Consider the following 20,325-nt stretch of genomic DNA (forward strand, 5'->3'; position numbering starts at 1 on the left):
CCTGTACCCCCTACAATTTATTATAACACCCTGTACCCCTACAATTAATTATAATACACTCATTAGCTCAATCAGGGTCTTGTCCAGTCCAGTTTTTTGGTGCTCAGTTGTGAATATGAAGCCAATGACGGGCCGCACAGGCAGATGAAGCAACTTTTAATACTTAATGAATATTTATGAGCGGCCATTCTGTGTAAAGAACTATTATGGTAAAGACTCAAACTAAAGGCCAGACACAGAGAAGTACAACATAGGATTACAATGATATTTATTGGCATAAAATAACTATAAAATATCTTCCATCCATGTCGGTTAATAAGTCATATACTATAAGATTGTGTGTACAGTATAACACCTTAAACACATGTCTGGGTTTACAAATCCTTATAGGAGAACTTCTAGAATCTATAATGAGAAGTTGTTCTATTGACGGCATTGATGGCAGATCATGGTCAGGTCAGTGCGGTCACTTTCCGGCACTGAAAATTACAACTTGATTTCATTGGTTAGTAAACTCCAAAAACTCCCGCGAAATAGTCAGCATTCAACAATGGGAAGAATTGTCATGATACACGGGTGCACTGAGATCCCATTTGGCTGAGAGTAAGGGGTCTGTACTTACCTTTAACCCCTTCCCTCTTTGGCGATTTTTCATTTTTGCACTTTAGTTTTTTCCTCCTCACCTTCTAAAAATCATAACACTTTCAATTTTCCACCTAAAAATCCATATGAGGGCTTGTTCTTTACACCAACAATTTTACTTTGTAATACCATTAATAATTTCACCCAAAAAATCTACTGCGAAACCAGAAAAAAAATATTTGTGGGGCAAAATTGAGAAAAAAAAGCCATTTTGTAGTTTTTAGCAGCTTCCGTTTCTACGCAGTGCAGTTTTTGGTAAACATTACACCTAGTATTTATTCTGTAGGTCCATACGGTCCCAAAGATGCCCAATTTATATAGGTTTGATTTTATTTTACTACTTAAAAAAATTATTACTACATGCATCAAAATTAATACGTTGAAAAATGTCCTCTTCTGACTCCTATAACTTTTTTATTTTTCCGTGTACGGGGCGGTATGGGGGCTCTTTTTTTTGTGCTGTGATGTTTTTAGCGGTACCATTTATGTATTAATCAGACTTTTTGTTCACTTTTTATTAATTTTTTTTATGGTATAAAAAGTCACCAAAAATACACTATTTTGGACTTTGGAATTTTTATTACGTGTACGCCATTGACCGTGCGGTTTAATTGTTGATATATTTTTTATAGTTCTGACATTTACGCATGCGGTGATACCACATGTGTTCATTTTTATTTATACACTTTTTTTTTTAATTGGTAAAGGGGGGTGATTCAAACTTTTATTAGGGGAGGGGATTAAATGATCTTTATTAACTTTTTTTTTGCTCCCATAGGGGACTATAACATTGCACACACTCATCAGTGTTATCGCTGCTTGATTGCTCCTGCCTGTATCTCAGGCACGGAGCAGTCATTCGGCAATCGGACGCGCAGGAGGCAGGTAGGGGCCCTCCTCGCATCCTGAAAGCTGTTCAGGACGCAGCGATTTCACCGCGGCAGTCCTGAAGAGCACCGCTGAGCTAACAGGCATTATTTACTTTCATTTTAGACGTGGCGATTTAGACGCGGCGACACCAGGTTATAGTGGGGGTGAACAGGAGACCGATGCGGGGTCTCGGACTGCTATACCTACCTGCAGTCCGGAGCCCCACTCCTCTGTAGGTCCCCCTCTTCCAGCGCTGACTTGCGCTTTGAGGTGGGCCCGCTGGCTACATTTAAATATTCCTAAGTGCTGATCACGTGAGCGCTCCTGCCTACTGATCGCTCACGTGACCGGCACTTAAATCAAGCCGGCGGGCCTGCCTCAAAGCGCTGGAAGAGGGGGACCTATGGAGGAGTGGGGCTCAGGACTGCAGGTAGGTATAGCAGTGCGAGATCCCGCATCGGTCTCCTGTTCACCCCCACTATAACCTGGTGTATCGGATTATAGTGCAGGTGAACGGGAGACTGTTTTCCTTTAAGCTTTTGATATGCCTTTTTTTTTTTTCAAAATAATTGGGAGTCCCAGAGATAGAGGAGAATGGGGATCCTGGACCCTCATCTGGCAAGTAAAATGACAAGTAGTAACTGAAGGAGTAGAGAGAAAGCCTGATGGTTCTCCCTATTGGAGTCTATTCCCCCGGTCTCCTATATGTACAGCAGCGTTCTCCTCAACTTACCTTACAGAGGTTCATCCACAAAATATCATCCCCACACTATTAAAGGGGTACTCCACCTCTAGACTTCTTATCCCTGCGATCTCGGCTGTGGCACCCCAGACGTACGGTGCATGGAGCAAACTTCGCTCTGTGCCAGATGACTGGTGATGCAGCGCCGGAGGCTTGTGAGGCCACGCCCCGCTCGTGACGTCACGACCATGCCCTCTCAATGCAAGTCTATGGGAGGGGTGTCACACCCCCTCCCATAGACTTGCATTGAGGGGGTGTGGTTGTGACATCACAATCGGGGCATGACTGTGACATCACGAGTCTCCGGCGCTGCACCCGACGCTCTAAACGAACACCGGGTGCAGTAGGGAGATCACGGGGGTCCCCAGCAGCGGGACCCCAGCATCAGACATCTTATGCCCAATCCTAAGATGTCTAGGAGCGGAGTACCCCTTTAATAAGAAAGCCCAAAGCTATAAGACAACTCATATTTCAGCAGTTTACATTCATTGACTAAGGTTTCACGGATGGCTTATACAAGAAGATATCTCCATGAACCTCATAGTCCACAGAATTCCAATTTATGACACTTCCATTACATTGGTTACAATTAGTAAAGTACAGAGATTGCATCTCACTGGGATGGAACGCGCGATCCCACATATGAACGTTTCTAATTTCACCGATATAAGAGAAGCTATTTGAAAGATAAATGCCAGTAGATGAGAGGTGGTGCCCGAGGACTGCCGTAACCTCCTGATCTATGATAAAACCTGGTGCTAAAACCCTCATTGGAAAAAGTTTTCCATTGACAACAAAATGTATGAGCCCTGTGCCGGACTCCCAGGACACACAGATGAGTCTCCACTCCATGCTCTCCGGGCTGGTCACATAATAAACTTGGGTTTGATCTATAAAAATGTTGTAGTAATTCCTAACTTGGAAGAGATGGAACTGTGCCTTGGAGTTTGTATCCACCAGTTTAAAGAGGGAGTCTTCCTGGACGTTGTCCGTGTAGGACTGAAGGCAGACGGTGATATTGCTCAATGGTTCTGGGACTTCTGTGAGATTTAATACCACTCTTGATGTTTGACTTATTTTAGAAAACACAAAAGATGCACCATGTAAATCTGAAAGAGAAAAAACAACGTCTGAAGAAAAGTCTGAGCAAGGTCTCTGTCCTATTGATAGATGAAATATCCAGGTAGATAGATAGATAGATATGAGATAAATAGATAGATAGATATGAAAAAGATAGATATGAGATAGATAGATAGATATGAAATAGATAGATATCAGATAGATAGATAGATATGAAATAGATAGATATCAGATAGATAGATAGATAGATATGAAATAGATATGTGATAGATAGATAGATAGATAGATAGATATGAGATATATAGATAATAGATATGAGATAGATATGTGATAGATAGATAGATAGATATGAGATATATAGATATGAGATAGATAGATAGATAGGTATAAGATAAATAGATAGATAGATAGATAGATATGAGATAGATAGATATGAGATAGATAAATAGATAGATATGAGATAGATAGATATAAGATAGATAGATCGATATATAGATAGATATGAAATAGATAAATAGATAGATAGATATGAGATAGATAGATAGGTATGAGATAAATAGATAGATAGATATGAGATAGATGATAGATAGATATGAGATAGATAGATATGAGATAGATAGATATTAGATAGATAGATCGATATATAGATAGATAGATATGAAATAGATAAATAGATAGATAGATATGAGATAGATAGATAGATCGATCGATATATAAACAAAGAATAAGTTGGCCAGCACTATTGATTCCAAACTATTATACGGACCTGGCTTACGGGTGCAGGCTGCTGGGCTAAATATACAGGAGAATACAGCAGCACACTGCTAGCACAAAGATATAGATAAAACATGAGTATATAGATACAACATGAGAAGCTATTCAGCTATGGTGCAATAAATGACAGTATAAAATTGTGAAGTAATGAAATAGTGAGATACTTAGCTTGCAATTTGGTGGCCAAATAGCTTGGACCGTCCCACCACGGTAAGGTGATCTCATTGGGATGGACCCTACACTATGAATATGCCTCTGTGTGAATAGAGCAGAAGGCATTGCAGGATCTGGAACATCCAAATCACCTTATATATACCTGATAGAGGTGGGTGGGGTGCAAGAGCCAACATGGAGGTAGCCACTCCCCCGTATGTGTAATAAAAACAAAGAATAAGTTGGCCAGCACTATTGATTCCAAGCTATTATACGGACCTGGCTTACAGGTATCTTTGTGCTAGCTGTGTGCTGCTGTATTCTCCTGTTGCTAGATCGATATATAGATAGATAGATAGATAGATAGATAGAAAATGTTCTTGACTTACTCTCCTTGGCACAGTATCCAGTGATGACCACGAACAGCAGAGCCAAGATCTTCATTCTATAGAGGAGACAGGACCCCAGTCTGGTCTTTACATTCCATAGTCACTACTATCATTTACTGACATGACTGGAAATATATCAGTACTAGTATATTTCTGACTTCCCGTCCGTCATCCCCACCCAAGAAATTAGAAGAATCTAAGGGAGCCCAAGTTTGTTACCCCGACCCAATTCCCCCATACACCCCCTCATTTATCTTACCCTAGAGTCCAGTTTACACCTCACGTATGTTGAAGTCTATATGAAGCAGGTGCAGTCTGTGAGAGGATAATAGATGTCACTTACTTGGATTGGGATTTGATGAGTCCAGAGTGTGTCCTGTGTATGTGTCAGTTGTACCCATACGTTATTCTATATATAACTGAGGTACCAACCTCCAACAACTTACTCCGCCCCCATCCGAGATGGGTTTCGCCTTTTTTAATGAAACCCATATCTCAGCACTTTTTGGGGAAGACTTTGTTAACACTCACCCCACCCCATACCAGCTGTTTTCCTACCATGTTTCCATGATTATATCAATTTCTCAACATTTCCTGGAAAACAATAGTGAAGAAGCCGGACCAGACATCCCTGTAATAAATCTATTAAGGAGGGTGAAGGAGGATGTTCATGAAGCCAAAGGCTGTCCGGGCATGCTAGGAGTTGTAGTTTTGCAACACCTGGGGGCACCCTGGTTTGGAAACACTGGTTCATGGACTGTTCCAAAACCCCATTGTAACTGCAGGAGTCACTAACCATTGGGCCTATTCAACAGTGCATCATTGCTGATAAATCTATATATATAAAACTCAATGTATGTGTGTATGTATGTGTGTGTATGTATGTATGTATGTGTGTGTGTGTGTGTGTGTATGTATGTGTGTGTATGTATGTGTGTGTATGTATGTGTTTATGTATGTGTGTATGTAAGTAAGTATGTGTGTGTATGTATGTGTGTATGTATGTATGTATGTGTGTGTATGTGTGTGTATGTATGTGTGTGTATGTGTGTACGTATGTGTGTGTATGTATGCATGTGTGTGTATGTATGTGTGTGTATGTATGTGTATGGATGTGTGTGTGTATGTATGTGTGTGTATGTATGTATGTATGTGTGTATGTGTGTGTGTGTGTGTGTATGTGTGTGTGTATGTGTGTATGTGTGTGTGTATGTGTGTGTATGTGTGTGTATGTATGTGTGTATGTGTGTGTATGTATGTGTGTATGTATGTGTGTGTGTGTGTATGTGTGAGTGTGTGTATGTGTGTGTGTATGTTCCACAAAAACTTCCAAATGGCTAAAGATATTAACATGAAACTTGGCACACATGTTACTTATATGTCAACAACAAACATAGGATAGGTGATTTAACCCTTACTCACCCCCATTTGCCAGGGGCGGGGTTTATGTTTCAAATCCCATACAAGTCAATGGGAAATATATGTGACTGCATAACTTCCAAACGGCTGGAGATATTTCGATAATACTTGGTCACATGTTACTTATATGTCCACTTAAAATATAGGGCAGTTAATTTAACCCTTAACTACCCCCATTTGTGAGGGTCGGGGTTGCATGTCCCATGCAAATCTATGGGAAATGTATGTTCCCACATAACTTCCGTACGGCTGGAGATATTTCAATACCTGGTACACATATTACAGGTCGGGATAGGAGTATGGGATAGGAGGTCTGGATAGGAGGTCGAGATAGGAGGTCGGGATAGGAGGTCGGGATAGGAGGTCGGGATAGGAGGTCGGGATAGGAGGTCGAGATAGGAGGTCGGGATAGGAGGTCGAGATAGGAGGTCGAGATAGGAGGTCGAGATAGGAGGTCGAGATAGGAGGTCGAGATAGGAGGTCGAGATAGGAGGACGAGATAGGAGGTCGGGATAGGAGGTCGGGATATGAGGACGGGATAGGAGGTCGGGATATGAGGACAGGATATGAGGTCGAGATATGATGACGGGATAGGAGGTCGGGATATGAGGACGGGATATGGGGTTGGGATATGACAATATATGAGGACTGGATATGAAGTCAAAGCTTCCTCCTTTGTTTATTTTCCTCCCCAACAAGGAATAGGAAGGAAAAACCGGGCACCGCCGGGTACTCAGCTAGTAGATATATATATAAAACTCAATGTGTGTGTGTGTATGTGTGTACGTATGTATGTGTGTATGTATGTGTGTACGTATGTATGTGTGTATGTATGTGTGTATGTTCCAGCATCATGTCCAAACGGCTAAAGATATTAACATGAAACTTGGCACACATGTTACTTATATGTCAACAACAAACATAGGATAGGTGATTTACCCCTTGATCACCCCCATTTGCCAGGGTCAGGGTTTTTGTTTAAAGTCCCATACAAGTCTATGGGAAATATATGTTACTGCATAACTTTCAAACATCTGGAGATATTTCAATAATACTTGGTCACATGTTACTTATATGTCCACTTAAAATATAGGATAGTTAATTAAACCCTTAATTACCCCCCATTTGTGAGGGTCGGGGTTTTTGTTTAACGTCCCATGCAAATCAATGGGAAATGTATGTTCCCACATAACTTCTGTACGGCTGGGGATATTTCAATACCTGGTACACATATTACAGGTCGGAATATGAGGGCGGGATAGGAGGTCGGGATAGGAGGTCGGGATAGGAGGTCGGGATAGGAGGTCAGGATAGGAGGTCAGGATAGGAGGTCTGGATAGGAGGCCGAGATAGAAGGTCGAGATAAGAGGTCGAGATAAGAGGTCGAGATATGAGGACGGGAAAGGAGGTCAGGATAGGAAGTCGGGATAGGAGGTCAAGATAGGAGGTTGAGATATGAGGACGGGATAGGAGGTCGAGATAGGAGGTCAAAATAGGAGGATGGGAAAGGGGGTCAAGATAGGAGGATGGGATAGGAGGACGGGATAGGAGGTCGAGATAGGAGGTCGAGATAGGAGATTGGGAAAGGAGGACGGGATAGGAGGTCTGGATAGGAGGTCGAAATAGGAGGTCGGGATAGGAGGTCGGGATAGGAAATCGAGATAGGAGGTCGAGATAGGAGGAAGGGATAGGAGGATGGGAAAGGAGGTCGAGATAGGAGGTCGAGATAGGAGGTCGGGATATGACAACAATATATGAGGACGGGATTTGAAGTCAAAAGCTTCCTCTGTTGAATTTCCTCCACAACAAGGATTAGGAACGGAAAAACGGGCAACGCCGGGTACTCAGCTAATATATATATATATCTATATATATATCTCAATCTGGAGATCTTTTCCAATGGTGACATATTGGTGAACAAATTGAAATTTTTTAAAAAGTTTTCATTCAGCATTGATTTTATTCAAGGTCTTTGAGAAGATCTCTTCGGTGGCCAAATAGCAAGAGCAAAGGGACTACTGTGCCCTAAAGTGCATGCCAATTGGTTTCAACCAGTCACTTAAATGGGTACTCCGGCCTTAGACATCTTATCCCTATCCAAACTTCGCACTGTGACGGATGACTGGCAATACGGGGCGGAGGCTCGCGACGTCACGGCCACACCCCTCAATGCAAGTCTATGGGACCATGCCCCCTCCCTTAGATTTGCCTTGAGGAGGCGTGGCCGTGACGTCACGGGCCTCCGTCGCTTCACCCGACGCTCTAAACGAACGCCAGGTGCAGCAGGGAGATCGCTGCTGGGGGATCGCTGGGGCCCTTCGCAATCAGATATAATATCCCCTATCCTTTGCAAAGAGGATAAGATGTCTAGGGGCGGAGTACCCCTTTAAAGAAGTCTTAGGGGCAATCTGATCACAATGTACAAATATATGAATGGACAGTACAGAGATCTTTCTAGTGATCCTTTTATACCTAGGCCAGTAACCATGACAAGAGGACATCCTCTACGTCTAGAGGAAAGAAGGTTTCAGCATCATCAAAGATGGGGATTCTTTTCTGTAAGAGCAGTGAGACTATGGAACTCTGCCACATGATGTTGTGATGTCTGACTCAATAAACAAGTTCAAGGGGGGTCTGGATGTTTTCCGACATGAGGGAGTGATGACCGCATATGTAGTTGGAGCTCATAATTTGGGTAAAATTCCATAAGGACTGTGTAATTGGTATGAAAACCTCAGATTCTAGTAATTGGTGATGTAGTCAGAGGAGGGAGAAAACTGATTATTTTGTATTAGGCTGGGTTCACACCACGTTTTTGCAATACAGTTCCCGTATCAGATTTTTGATTGAAAAAACAGATTCCTCAAAACCTGACTAATCTGTATCAAAACGTGTGTACAAAGTTTAACCTGTATACGGTTTGAAAAATGATGTCTGGTTGCATCAGTTTTTTTAAGAAAAAAACATAAATGTTTTCAACTTTTCATTCCATTATGAATAATGTTTCACTTGTTTGATTGAAATTCCAAGAGAAAAATTGTGCAAAGTCAAAAACCGTATGATGCAAACCGGATGGAGCAGTACGCACATACGGTTCTGTACGGTTCACATTGACTCCCATGTTAAAGAAAAACGTATACGTTTCAATACGGTTTTTCACCTGGACCAAAAACCGTGGTAGGCTACGGTTTTGGGTACGGGAAAAAAACGGACTAAACCGTACAAGGACACAACCTGATGCATCTTTTGGTATACAGTTTTCAATGGAGAGCCAATGCATATGGTTTTCAATACGGTTCTGCACGGTTTTCAAACTGAAAACATATAAGGGAACTGTATTGCAAAAAACGTGGTGTGAACCCAGCCTTACAGTAAACCCACAGGAGCCTTATAGGGAATCTGCCAGCTGTATGTGTTGGGAGGAGCTGTAGATGCCATTGGTTAGCTGTAGGATGTAAAAACAAATGGTATTTATCCCGGAGCTGATGGTCGTTGATATAACCTATTAAATTGTCTTTTTATTGTTTAGCCAAGTGTCAAGGAGGTGGAGCCAATCTGCTCAAGGGGCACAGCCTGGCAGGCCATCCTTGCTCGCCCTCACCTTCCAGTACTTCCTTGACTCATGTACAATCAGGATGTAAATATTGTTGTGGATGTTCAGTATTAGCTAAACTTCTTCATGGATAATGTTTTATGGGGCTGTTTTTAGTTTCTCTCCCATTTCTCCCATCTTTCCAGGTATGCGGAGAATCTAAGGGAAGAAGGTGGTACACTGAAACAAAGTGCAGAAGCGGCAGCACAAGGAGCATGTCCGAGCAGAGGAAGACGGAAAGCAGGTCTGTGCACTTCACCTCAAGACATCTTATACCGTATACCAAGGATAGGGGATAAGATGTCTGATCGCGGGGGTCTGGCTGCTGGAACCTCAGCGCAATCTCAGGGCCGGCACCACAGGGTTCTGAACGTCACGACACACCCCCTCCATTCATGTCTATGGTAGAAGGCGTGACGGTTAGTATATAGCCATCACATCTCCTCCCATAGACATGAATGGAGGGGGCATGACGGCTGTGGATGCCCGTCACCTGGCACGGAGCAGAGTTCGCTTTGTGTACCAGATTTCTGGGGTGCCGCGTTGGAGACTGTAGGGGGGTCCTGCTATACAGGGTACATGGAGTGGGAAAGACATCATTTGATGTCCCGGCCGTGCTGGTTGCCATTATGGCTAATGTCCAGATGGTACACACTTTGTAGGTGCCCCGAGCACTCCGCATTGTGAGCTTGTGAGTAAAATATTACCAAGTGGACCAAATTACAGTGTATGCCAGTCCTCCGTCACCCAACGTTTCACCATTTAAGGCTTCTTCTGGGGTGTGGGAGGGGAGGCTCTCACACCCCAGAAGAAGCCTTAAAAGATGAAACGTTGGGTGACGGAGGTCTGGCATACACTGTGATTTGGTCCACTTGGTAACATTTTTTACACACTTGTATTTGTGTAGTTGTTTATCTTCGGCGTTATACTTTCAATCACTAGGATACCCTACTATTTACTAGCACTTTCATCACTCAGGGTTTTTATGTTATGTTCCCTGATTACTCTTATCTTGATTTTGGGCAACTTTTATGGTTGGTGTCCTATTATATATATCCCCTCCTGTAGCCATATATACCACAGCAATCGACACATGCCAGATCCTCCCTCTTCTTTTGCCTCTGTGGCTGTTGAGCTGTATTCTGGCCCATACAGTTACATGTATTTTAGTGATTTTATATGTATGTCTTTTTCTGCATTCATGTTAAATAAAATATTTTGATATTTTTACAAATTTGATCTGTATACTCTTTTTTATTTGTTATGTTTGAATCTGCTATTTGCGTAGGATCTTTATATACATTTTAGGGGTCCCTAGTGTATAAACCCCCCCCCCCCTCTCAGCAGCAACTCTAGCACCCAGTCTGAAGACTACTGGAGCTGTCAATCATTGCAGAGATAATAAAGATAAAATGTCAGTTTTACTGCAAAGTGAGCGGCATAAGTACAAAAACTCCAAAAATTTCCCAATTGCATTTTACCCCATGAAAAAAAATTATATATATACAAGCCAAATGGTGCAGCACTCCAAAAAGGTGAATTTTATTATCTCATGTCAAGAACAAAGCAACGTTTCTGCTCCATAGGAGCAGAAACGTTGCTTTGTTCTTGACATGAGATAATAAAATTCACCTTTTTTGGAGTGTTGCACCAATTGACTTTGATCAGGTTTTTTCTGGAGTAGTGCTGCAATTCTTTGGTTATATATATATATATATATATATATATATATATATATATATATATATATATATATATATATATATATATATATATATATATATATATATATATATATATATATATATATATATATATATATATATATATATATGAAACTATGAGGTACTTAGCTTGCAAATTTGGCGCCAAATAGCGTGGACCGCCCCACCACGAGGTCACCTTACCGTGGTGGGACGGTCCACGCTATTTGGCGCCAAATTTGCAAGCTAAGTACCTCATATTTTCATAGTTTCATATCTTCATTTATTGCACTACAGCTGTATAGCTTTTCATGTTCTATCTATATACTCATGTTTTATCTATATACTCATGTTTCATCTATATCTTTGTGCTAGCAGTGTGCTGCTGTATTCTCCTGTTGCTGTATATTTAGCCCAGCAGCTTGCACCTGCAAGCCACCAGGTTTTTACAATAGTTTGGATCAATAGTGCTGGCCAATTTATCCTTTGGTTTATATATATATATATATATATATATATATATATATATATATATATATATATATATATATATATATATATATATATACTTGGAGGGGGTGCACAGCATCTATGGTAAAATGAAGGGAGCTGTTACAAAGGGCACTATTAAAATATTTAAAAAAAAATAATAATAATTTTTGTGCTGATATTGTAGTTTTCATACTGACCACTAGATGGCAGCTAAGGATACAGTTTGAAAACTCATCTAGGTTTGCAGGCTACTGGAAAATGTTGTCAGTAGAAGAGGGTTAAATATTGTAGGACAGGACCAGATACATACATTTTTACATTGAAAATGTCGACTTCACATGTAAGACTGGCCGTGCCCTATAATGGGGTCGATATCATCGATACGTCAAGATCTTAGCCACAAGGTGAATAGGACCAAAACTATTGTCTCCACTTGCATTAAGTACCTAATGCTATTGTATAAAGATGACCTAGGGGTCCCTTTATGTAGCAGGGCTTTCTTGGTCATGTTTTATATTTTTTCTTCTGGTGTTATAGATGGGAGTTGTAGTGCAGTAGTAATATAAATAAATGCAGATAGATGGGAGTTGTAGTGCAGTAGTTATATGAATGAATGCAGATAGATGGGAGATGTAGTGCAGTAGTAATATAAATGAATGCAGATAGATGGGAGTTGTAGTGCAATAGTAATATGAATGAATGCAGATAGATGGGAGTTGTAGTGCAGTAGTAATATAAATGAATGCAGATAGATGGGAGTTGTAGTGCAGTAGTTATATGAATGAATGCAGATAAATGGGAGTTCTAGTGCAGTAGCTATATGAATGAATGCAGATAGATGGGAGTTGTAGTGCAGTAGTTATATGAATGAATGCAGATAGATAGGAGTTGTCATGCAGTAGTAATATAAATTAATGCAAATAGATGGGAGTTGTAGTGCAGTAGTTATATGAATGAATGCAGAAAGATGGGAGTTGTAGTGCAGTAGTTATATGAATGCAGATAGATGGGAGTTGTAGTGCAGTAGTAATATAAATTAATGCAAATAGATGGGAGTTGTAGTGCAGTAGTTATATGAATGAATGCAAAAAGATGGGAGTTGTAGTGCAGTAGTAATATAAATGAATGCAGATAGATGGGAGTTGTAGTGCAGTAGTAATATAAATGAATGCAGATAGATGGGAGTTGTAGTGCAGTAGTTATATGAATGAATACAAAAAGATGGGAGTTGTAGTGCAGTAGTAATATAAATTAATGCAAATAGATGGGAGTTGTAGTGCAGTAGTAATATGAATGAATGCAGATAGATGGGAGTTGTAGGGCAGTAGTAATATAAATGAATGCAGATAGATGGGAGTTGTAGTGCAGTAGTAATATGAATGAATGCAGATAGATGGGAGTTGTAGTGCAGTAGTTATATGAATGAATGCAGATAGATGGGAGTTGTAGTGCAGTAGTTATATGAATGAATGCAGATAGATGGGAGTTGTAGTGCAGTAGTAATATGAGTGAATGCAGATAGATGGGAGTTATAGTGCAGCAGTTATATGAATGAATGCAGATAGATGGGAGTTGTAGTGCAGTAGTAATATAAATGAATGCAGATAGATGGGAGTTGTAGTGCTGCAGTTATATGAATGAATGCAGATAGATGGGAGTTGTAGTGCAGTAGTAATATAAATGAATGCAGATAGATGGGAGTTGTAGTGCAGTAGTTATATGAATGAATGCAGATAGATGGGAGTTGTAGTGCAGTAGTTATATGAATGAATGCAGATAGATGGGAGTTGTAGTGCAGTAGTAATATGAGTGAATGCAGATAGATGGGAGTTATAGTGCAGCAGTTATATGAATGAATGCAGATAGATGGGAGTTGTAGTGCAGTAGTAATATGAGTGAATGCAGATAGATGGGAGTTGTAGTGTAGTAGTTATGTGAATGAATGCAGATAGATGGGAGTTGTAGTGCAGTAGTAATATGAATGAATGCAGATAGATGGGAGTTGTAGTGCAGCAGAAATATGAATGAATGCAGATAGATGGGAGTTGTGCAGTAGTTATATGAATGAATGCAGATAGATGGGAGTTGTAGTGCAGTAGTTATATGAATGAATGCAGATAGATGGGAGTTGTGCAGTAGTTATATGAATGAATGCAGATAGATGGGAGTTGTGCAGTAGTTATATGAATGAATGCAGATAGATGGGAGTTGTAGTGCAGTAGTAATATAAATGAATGCAGATAGATGGGAGTTGTAGTGCAGTAGTTATATGAATGAATGCAGATAGATGGGAGTTGTGCAGTAGTTATATGAATGAATGCAGATAGATGGGAGTTGTAGTGCAGTAGTTATATGAATGAATGCAGATAGATGGGAGTTGTGCAGTAGTTATATGAATGAATAAAGATAGATGGGAGTTGTAGTGCAGAAGTAATATAAATGAATGCAGATAGAAGGGAGTTGTAGTGCAGTAGTTATGTGAATGAATGCAGATAGATGGGAGTTGTAGTGCAGTAGTAATATGAATGAACGCAGATAGATGGGAGTTGTAGTGCAGTAGTAATATGAATGAACGCAGGTAGATGGGAGTTGTAGTGCAGTAGTTATATGAATGAATGCAGATAGATGGGGGTTTTAGTGCAGTAGTAATATGAATGAATGCAGATAGATGGGAGTTGTAGTGCAGTAGTTATATGAATGAATGCAGATAGATGGGAGTTGTAGTGCAGTAGTAATATAAATGAATGCAGATAAATGGGAGTTCTAGTGCAGTAGCTATATGAATGAATGCAGATAGATGGGAGTTGTAGTGCAGTAGTAATATAAATGAATGCAGATAGATGGGAGTTGTAGTGCAGTAGTTATATAAATGAATGCAGATAGATGGGAGTTGTAGTGCAGTAGTTATATGAATGAATGAATGCAGAAAGATGGAATCAGTAATGTCATGAGTGACAACAGGAAGATGGGAGTAAAAGAAAGGAAGAAATTGCAGAAGCGGAGTACCACTGTAATATAGGTAACGAGAAGATGATGGGTGTAGTAGTGACCACTGACTGGGTAGGAGATGTATAGTAACTTGGGTGACTTCAGCAGGTTGGATGAATCAGTATAAGGCTGGGTTCACACCACGTTTTTGCAATACAGTTTTTTATCCGGTTTTTGATTTAAAAAAAAAAATGGATTCCTCAAAACCTGACCAAACTGTATCAAAACGTGTGTATAAAATTTTATCTGTATATGGTTGAAAACCATATGCAGTTTGAAAAATGATGTTCGGCTGTATCCATTTTTTAAGAAAAAAAACGTATACGTTTTGAACTTTTCACTCCATTATGAATAAAGTTTTACTTGTTTGATTGAAATTCCAAGAAAAAAAAAACTGTGGAAAGTCAAAAACCGTATGGTGAAAACCGGATGGAACCGTATGCACTTACAGTTCTGTACGGGTCCCATTGACTCCCATGTTAAAAAAAAAAAAAAAAAAAAATTGTATACAGTTTAAAACGGTTTTTCACCCGGTCCAAAAACCGTGGTAGGCCACGGTTTTCTGTCCAGAAAAAAAAGCCGTGTGGTTTGAAAAACGGAGATAACCGTATACAATATGGTGCGTACGGTTTTGAATGGAAAGTCTATGGCCACGGTTTGCTGTACGGTTGCATACATAAAAAAAACTAAAATGTATCCAAAAACTGTATAGAAAAATCGTGGTGTGAACCCACCCTTATAGTGACCGGGATATGCTGGGGGGCAAGTCGTTCCTTGGTTGAACTTGATGGACATATATGTCTTTTTTTAACCATACTAACTATGTAAGTGAGTAACTGACAATAGTGTTGCTCGCGAATATTCGCTAATTTTCGCATATGCGAATTTTCGTTTATGTTAATTTTTTCATTTTCGCATACGCGATTTCTTTTGCGCATATTACGAATATGCGAAAATGCGCGAATATATGACGAATATTCGTCCATATATTCGCGAATTCGAATATGGCCTATGCTGCTCAACACTAGTGTTGAGCGGCATAGGCCATATTCGAATTCGCGAATATTCGCGAATATATGGACGAATATTCGTCATATATTCGCGCATATTCGTTATACCATCGTTTTATTTTCGCATATGCGAATATTCGCGTATGCGAAAATTAACATATACAAATTAACATATGCTGAAATTCGCATATGCGAAAATCAGCATATGCTAATTTTCGCATATGTGAATTTTCGCACGTCAGTCTCACACAGTAGTATTACAGCCTTCTTTACACCACACAAGCTGGAAGCAGAGAGGGATGATCACTGTGATGTGTACTGTGAAGAAGAAAAAAAAAAAAAACGAATATTCGTAATTACGAATATATAGCGCTATATTCGCGAAATTCGCGGATTCGCGAATATGCGATATTCGCGAATAATATTCGAATTGCGAATATTCGCGAGCAACACTACTCAACACTAACTGACAAGATCAGTGGATGGGAGTTGTAGTAGTTTGCACTACATTCATAGCTTTGAAATATGGCGTATAAAACCCTAGAGCCCAAACCCAAATGTTCTCAATCAACACTCTTCATTCTACCCCATGGTCACAGCATAGCTGCTGGGCAAAGAGTGGGTCCAGATAATAATAAATAATACAACATAAGCTACCAACTGGTATGAGCATGGTTTATGGCAGTGGTTCCCAACCAGGGTGCCTCCAGCTGTTGCAAAACTACAACTCCCAGCATGCCCGGACAGCCGAAGGCTGTCCGGGCATGCTGGGAGATGTAGTTTTGCAACAGCCGACAGCACTCTGGTTGGGAACCACTGGCTTATGATATGTCAGTCTGATGGTAACAAGGACTTAAATGGGCACTGTCATTAAAACAAATGTATGCTATTGCACTCCTTATCGTGGATACAAATAATCTTTCTAATATTCTTTGTTTAAAAAAATAAAAAATGAAGTTGTCTATGTTTTATTTGTGTTTAAAAAAGCTGCTACTAGGTGTCTCCCTACTTGTCCAGAGCACATTTCCCCCCCATCTCTTGCACAGACTTTGGACTCCTGCTTGCCTGGCATAAGTCCAAAATCAGGAAATGCAGTCTGGTGTGCTGAGGGGTGTGTGTGCAGCCTTAGCCAATCATAGCTCATCTCACACACTGAAATGCTCTGGGCTGTGTGTAGCAGAGTGAGGGAGGAAGTTCTCCCCTGTATGGCTTCAGATGATGTCACACCTGCTGGGCAACGCCCCCTTCCCAGTCTGTGAATCTGACTGAGACTGAGCAGGAAATACAGAGCAATATCAAGGTAGAAAACTAACAAATAATACAAATAAAGGCAGGGGGGGGGGGGTTATCATGATGGGGGCAGTGACCTGGGAGGATTATAAAATGTGAGAGGTACTCTCACTCACCTACTTTCACTGCTGTTAGGATCGGCAGGCTGGAGGTGGATCCTCTGTGTCGGAGAGGGATTGGCGTGGACCGTGTCGGTGGACCGGTTCTAAGTTGCTACTGGTTTTCACCAGAGCCCGCCGCAAAGCGGGATGGTCTTGCAGCGGCGGTAGCAACCAGGTCGTATCCACCGGCAACGGCTCAACCTCTCTGACTGCTGAGATAGGCACGGTACAAGGGATAAGGCAAGAGCAAGGTCGGACGTAGCAGAAGGTCAGGGCAGGCAGCAAGGATCGTAGTCAGGGGCAACGGCAGGAGGTCTGGAACACAGGCTAGGAACACACAAGGAAACGCTTTCACAGGCACAATGGCAACAAGATCCAGCAAGGAAGTGCAGGGGAAGTGAGGTAATATAGCCATGGAGCAGGTGGAAGCTAATTAGGCTGATTGGGCCAGGCACCAATCATTGGTGCACTGGCTCTTTAAATCTTAGAGAGCTGGCGCGCGCGCCAGGACGTGACAGCCGGGGACCGGGACAGGTGAGTGACTTGGGATGCGAATCGCATCCCCGCCGGCAATGTCAGTGCAGCGCTCTTGGTCAGCGGGTCTGACCGGGGCGCTGCAGAGAGAGGGACGCCGCGAGCGCTCCAGGGAGGAGCAGGGACCCGGAGCGCTTGGCGTAACAACTGCACTTTCAACTCTCTGCTGCCACCTGTGATAGGCAGCATTGTTGTAGTTTTATCCTTCTAGAATCTTCTAGCATATAGGTGGTATTAATATATAGCACACTATATATGTCTAACTTTCCCAGACCACATAGTCTTGAGGAAAGAGGACTAGAGGATTTACCTTACTGCCCTGAGTTGCTAAAGACTAACCACAATCACGAGCACCGAGACAGACTACAACGCTGAGGACTACAGAAATTCTGTGTAAGGACTTTACTTGATGGACTTCTGAAGTTCTCCAAGACTGATGGATAACAATCTTCCAATTGCCTTGGCTGTCTGTGCCTAAGTGGACCTCTGGTCAGGCCAAACGATGAAAACCAACCTTCAGGGTTTTTCAAGTCTTTTTTAGGGGATGTACATGCCACAAAGGTTATCGCCTCCAGTGCCGCCACCTGCTAACTCTGGTACAGTTGTTGTTGTTTTCAAGATTTGTGCCCCCACAAAGATCAAAGTTACCTATGAGTCCTGGTGTCTTCCACATATTAGAACATTGAGGAGTGACCCAGGGGATATTGAATGACTACCTCCAGAGCAGCCCCTCTACTTTACAATCCATTGTGGTGACCCTTGGGAAACACTGGGGTCCAATCGCTCACTTCAGCCACAAGTGACACCTGTGACATCCATGCTCCAGATTAAGCAGGGCTACTAGCACTCAAAGGCCCTGCCCTAACCCCATGTCCTCCCTGGGGCACAACATGGGAGAAATGACTTAGGTTACAACAGACGGGCTACCAAACTGACGTGTTTTGTTCATTCAAGATCCTTAGTCATGACCATGACTAAGGATCTTAGATGATCCGAAACACGTCAGAGTTTTTATTATGTCTGTTGTATCCTGTCATATAACTGAAAAAGAGTTCTTGTTTTATCACACCACTGGTGCTGGACATTAATTCCTTGGACCTAACATATCCATAGCCATCTTTCCATGGAAATCTTTCACCACAATGGAAATCCTAAAGTGGAACTGTCATCTCTTTCATACTACCTGAAGCATGAGTGCCCCCTGCTTGTGTATAGGAAGAGACCTATCAAGGTCAGCAGGGTAGGGTAAAGCTGCTGGTCACCACCTGATGACTCCATGAAAATGATTAAAGGGGTACTCCGATGAAAAACATTTTTTTTTTCATATCAACTGGCTCCAGAAAGTCAAACAGATTTGTAAATTACTTCTATTCAAAAATCTTAATCCTACAGATACTTATCGGCTGCTGAAGTTGAGTTGTTCTTTTCTGTCTGACCACAGTGCTCTCTGCTGACACCTCTGTTTGTCTCAGGAACTGTCCAGAGTAGCAGCAAATCCCCATATTAAACAAACAGAGGTGTCAGCAGAGAGCACTGTTGTCAAACAGAAAAGAACAACTCAACTTCAGCAGCTGATAACTACTGATTGGATTAAGAATTTTTAATTGAAGAAATTTACAAATCTGATTAACTTTCTCAAGCCAGTTGATATGGGAAAAAAAAGGTTTTCATGGAATACCCCTTTAATTATGAGAAACTTGTTGGAAACCCCTTTTGTATGTCAGGAACTAGAGATGAGCGAAGTTACAGTGATTCGATTCGTCACAAACTTCTCGGCTCGGCTGTTGCTGACTTTAGCCTGCACAAATTAGTTCACCTTTCTGGTGCTCTGGTGAGCTGGAAAAGGTGGATACAGTCCTAGGAGACTCCCCTAGGACTGTATCCACCTTTTTCAGGCCACCGGAGCACCTGAAAGCTGAACTAATTTATGCAGGATAAAGGCAGCAACCGCAGAGCCGAGAAGTTTGTGACGAATCGAATCACTGTAACTTCGCTCATCTCTATCAGGAGCCATTGCTGATAAATATTCCAAAAGCAAAGAAGGCGGCACTCACAATGCAGGATATCTTTATTCACCATTCGGTAACAGGACACAGGTGGCATGTGGGGGGGAGTGGGGTGGAGGACGGGGCTGGGGTGGAGCCCCATCCTCCACCCCACTCCCCTGCCTGCCACCTGTGTCCTGTTCCCGAATGGTGAATAAAGATATCCTGCATGGTGAGTGCCGCCTTCTGTGCTTCTTTGCTTTTGAACTGTTTATCCTTATTGGTTGAGCACCTCCGCTATAGGCTTACCAAGTGCAGCATCCCTTCCAGTGAATTGTCCGTTTTCACCCTCAGGCTAGGTTTCCAGTTGTTTTTTTTTTTTTATACACCTAAAAAAACACCAGCAAAAACACCAGAAAAACTTCCACAGGTTTTTCCGGAGTTTTGGCAGTTTTTCTGGAGTTTTGCTTGGCGTTTTTCTTGGCATTTTTTCACTCCCATAGACTTCTATGGGAGGAAAACGCCAAGATTTTCCCAAAAAAACGCCAACGACTTGACTAG

The 20,325-nt window shown here is 41.5% G+C and overlaps 1 protein-coding gene across 2 annotated transcripts; it reads right to left on the reverse strand.

The window, feature by feature from the left end:
• Positions 1 to 2,604: 2,604 nt before the first annotated feature.
• Positions 2,605 to 17,363, reverse strand: LOC130295911 (C-reactive protein-like). Of its 2 annotated transcripts, none has more exons than XM_056547236.1 (3): positions 17,265 to 17,363; positions 4,651 to 4,706; positions 2,605 to 3,363 (listed from the first exon to the last, which is right to left on the reverse strand). In XM_056547236.1, the coding sequence occupies exons 2-3, from the start codon at positions 4,703 to 4,705 to the stop codon at positions 2,747 to 2,749; spliced, it is 672 nt and encodes a 223-aa protein (XP_056403211.1). In that variant the 5' UTR covers position 4,706; positions 17,265 to 17,363; the 3' UTR covers positions 2,605 to 2,746. The 2 variants fall into 2 exon arrangements, with proteins under 2 accessions (XP_056403211.1, XP_056403210.1); XM_056547235.1 differs by lacking the exon at positions 17,265 to 17,363 and adding an exon at positions 4,994 to 5,030.
• Positions 17,364 to 20,325: the final 2,962 nt, after the last annotated feature.

Source organism: Hyla sarda, chromosome 11 (assembly GCF_029499605.1).
Source record: "Hyla sarda isolate aHylSar1 chromosome 11, aHylSar1.hap1, whole genome shotgun sequence".
Taxonomy (NCBI): domain Eukaryota; kingdom Metazoa; phylum Chordata; class Amphibia; order Anura; family Hylidae; genus Hyla; species Hyla sarda.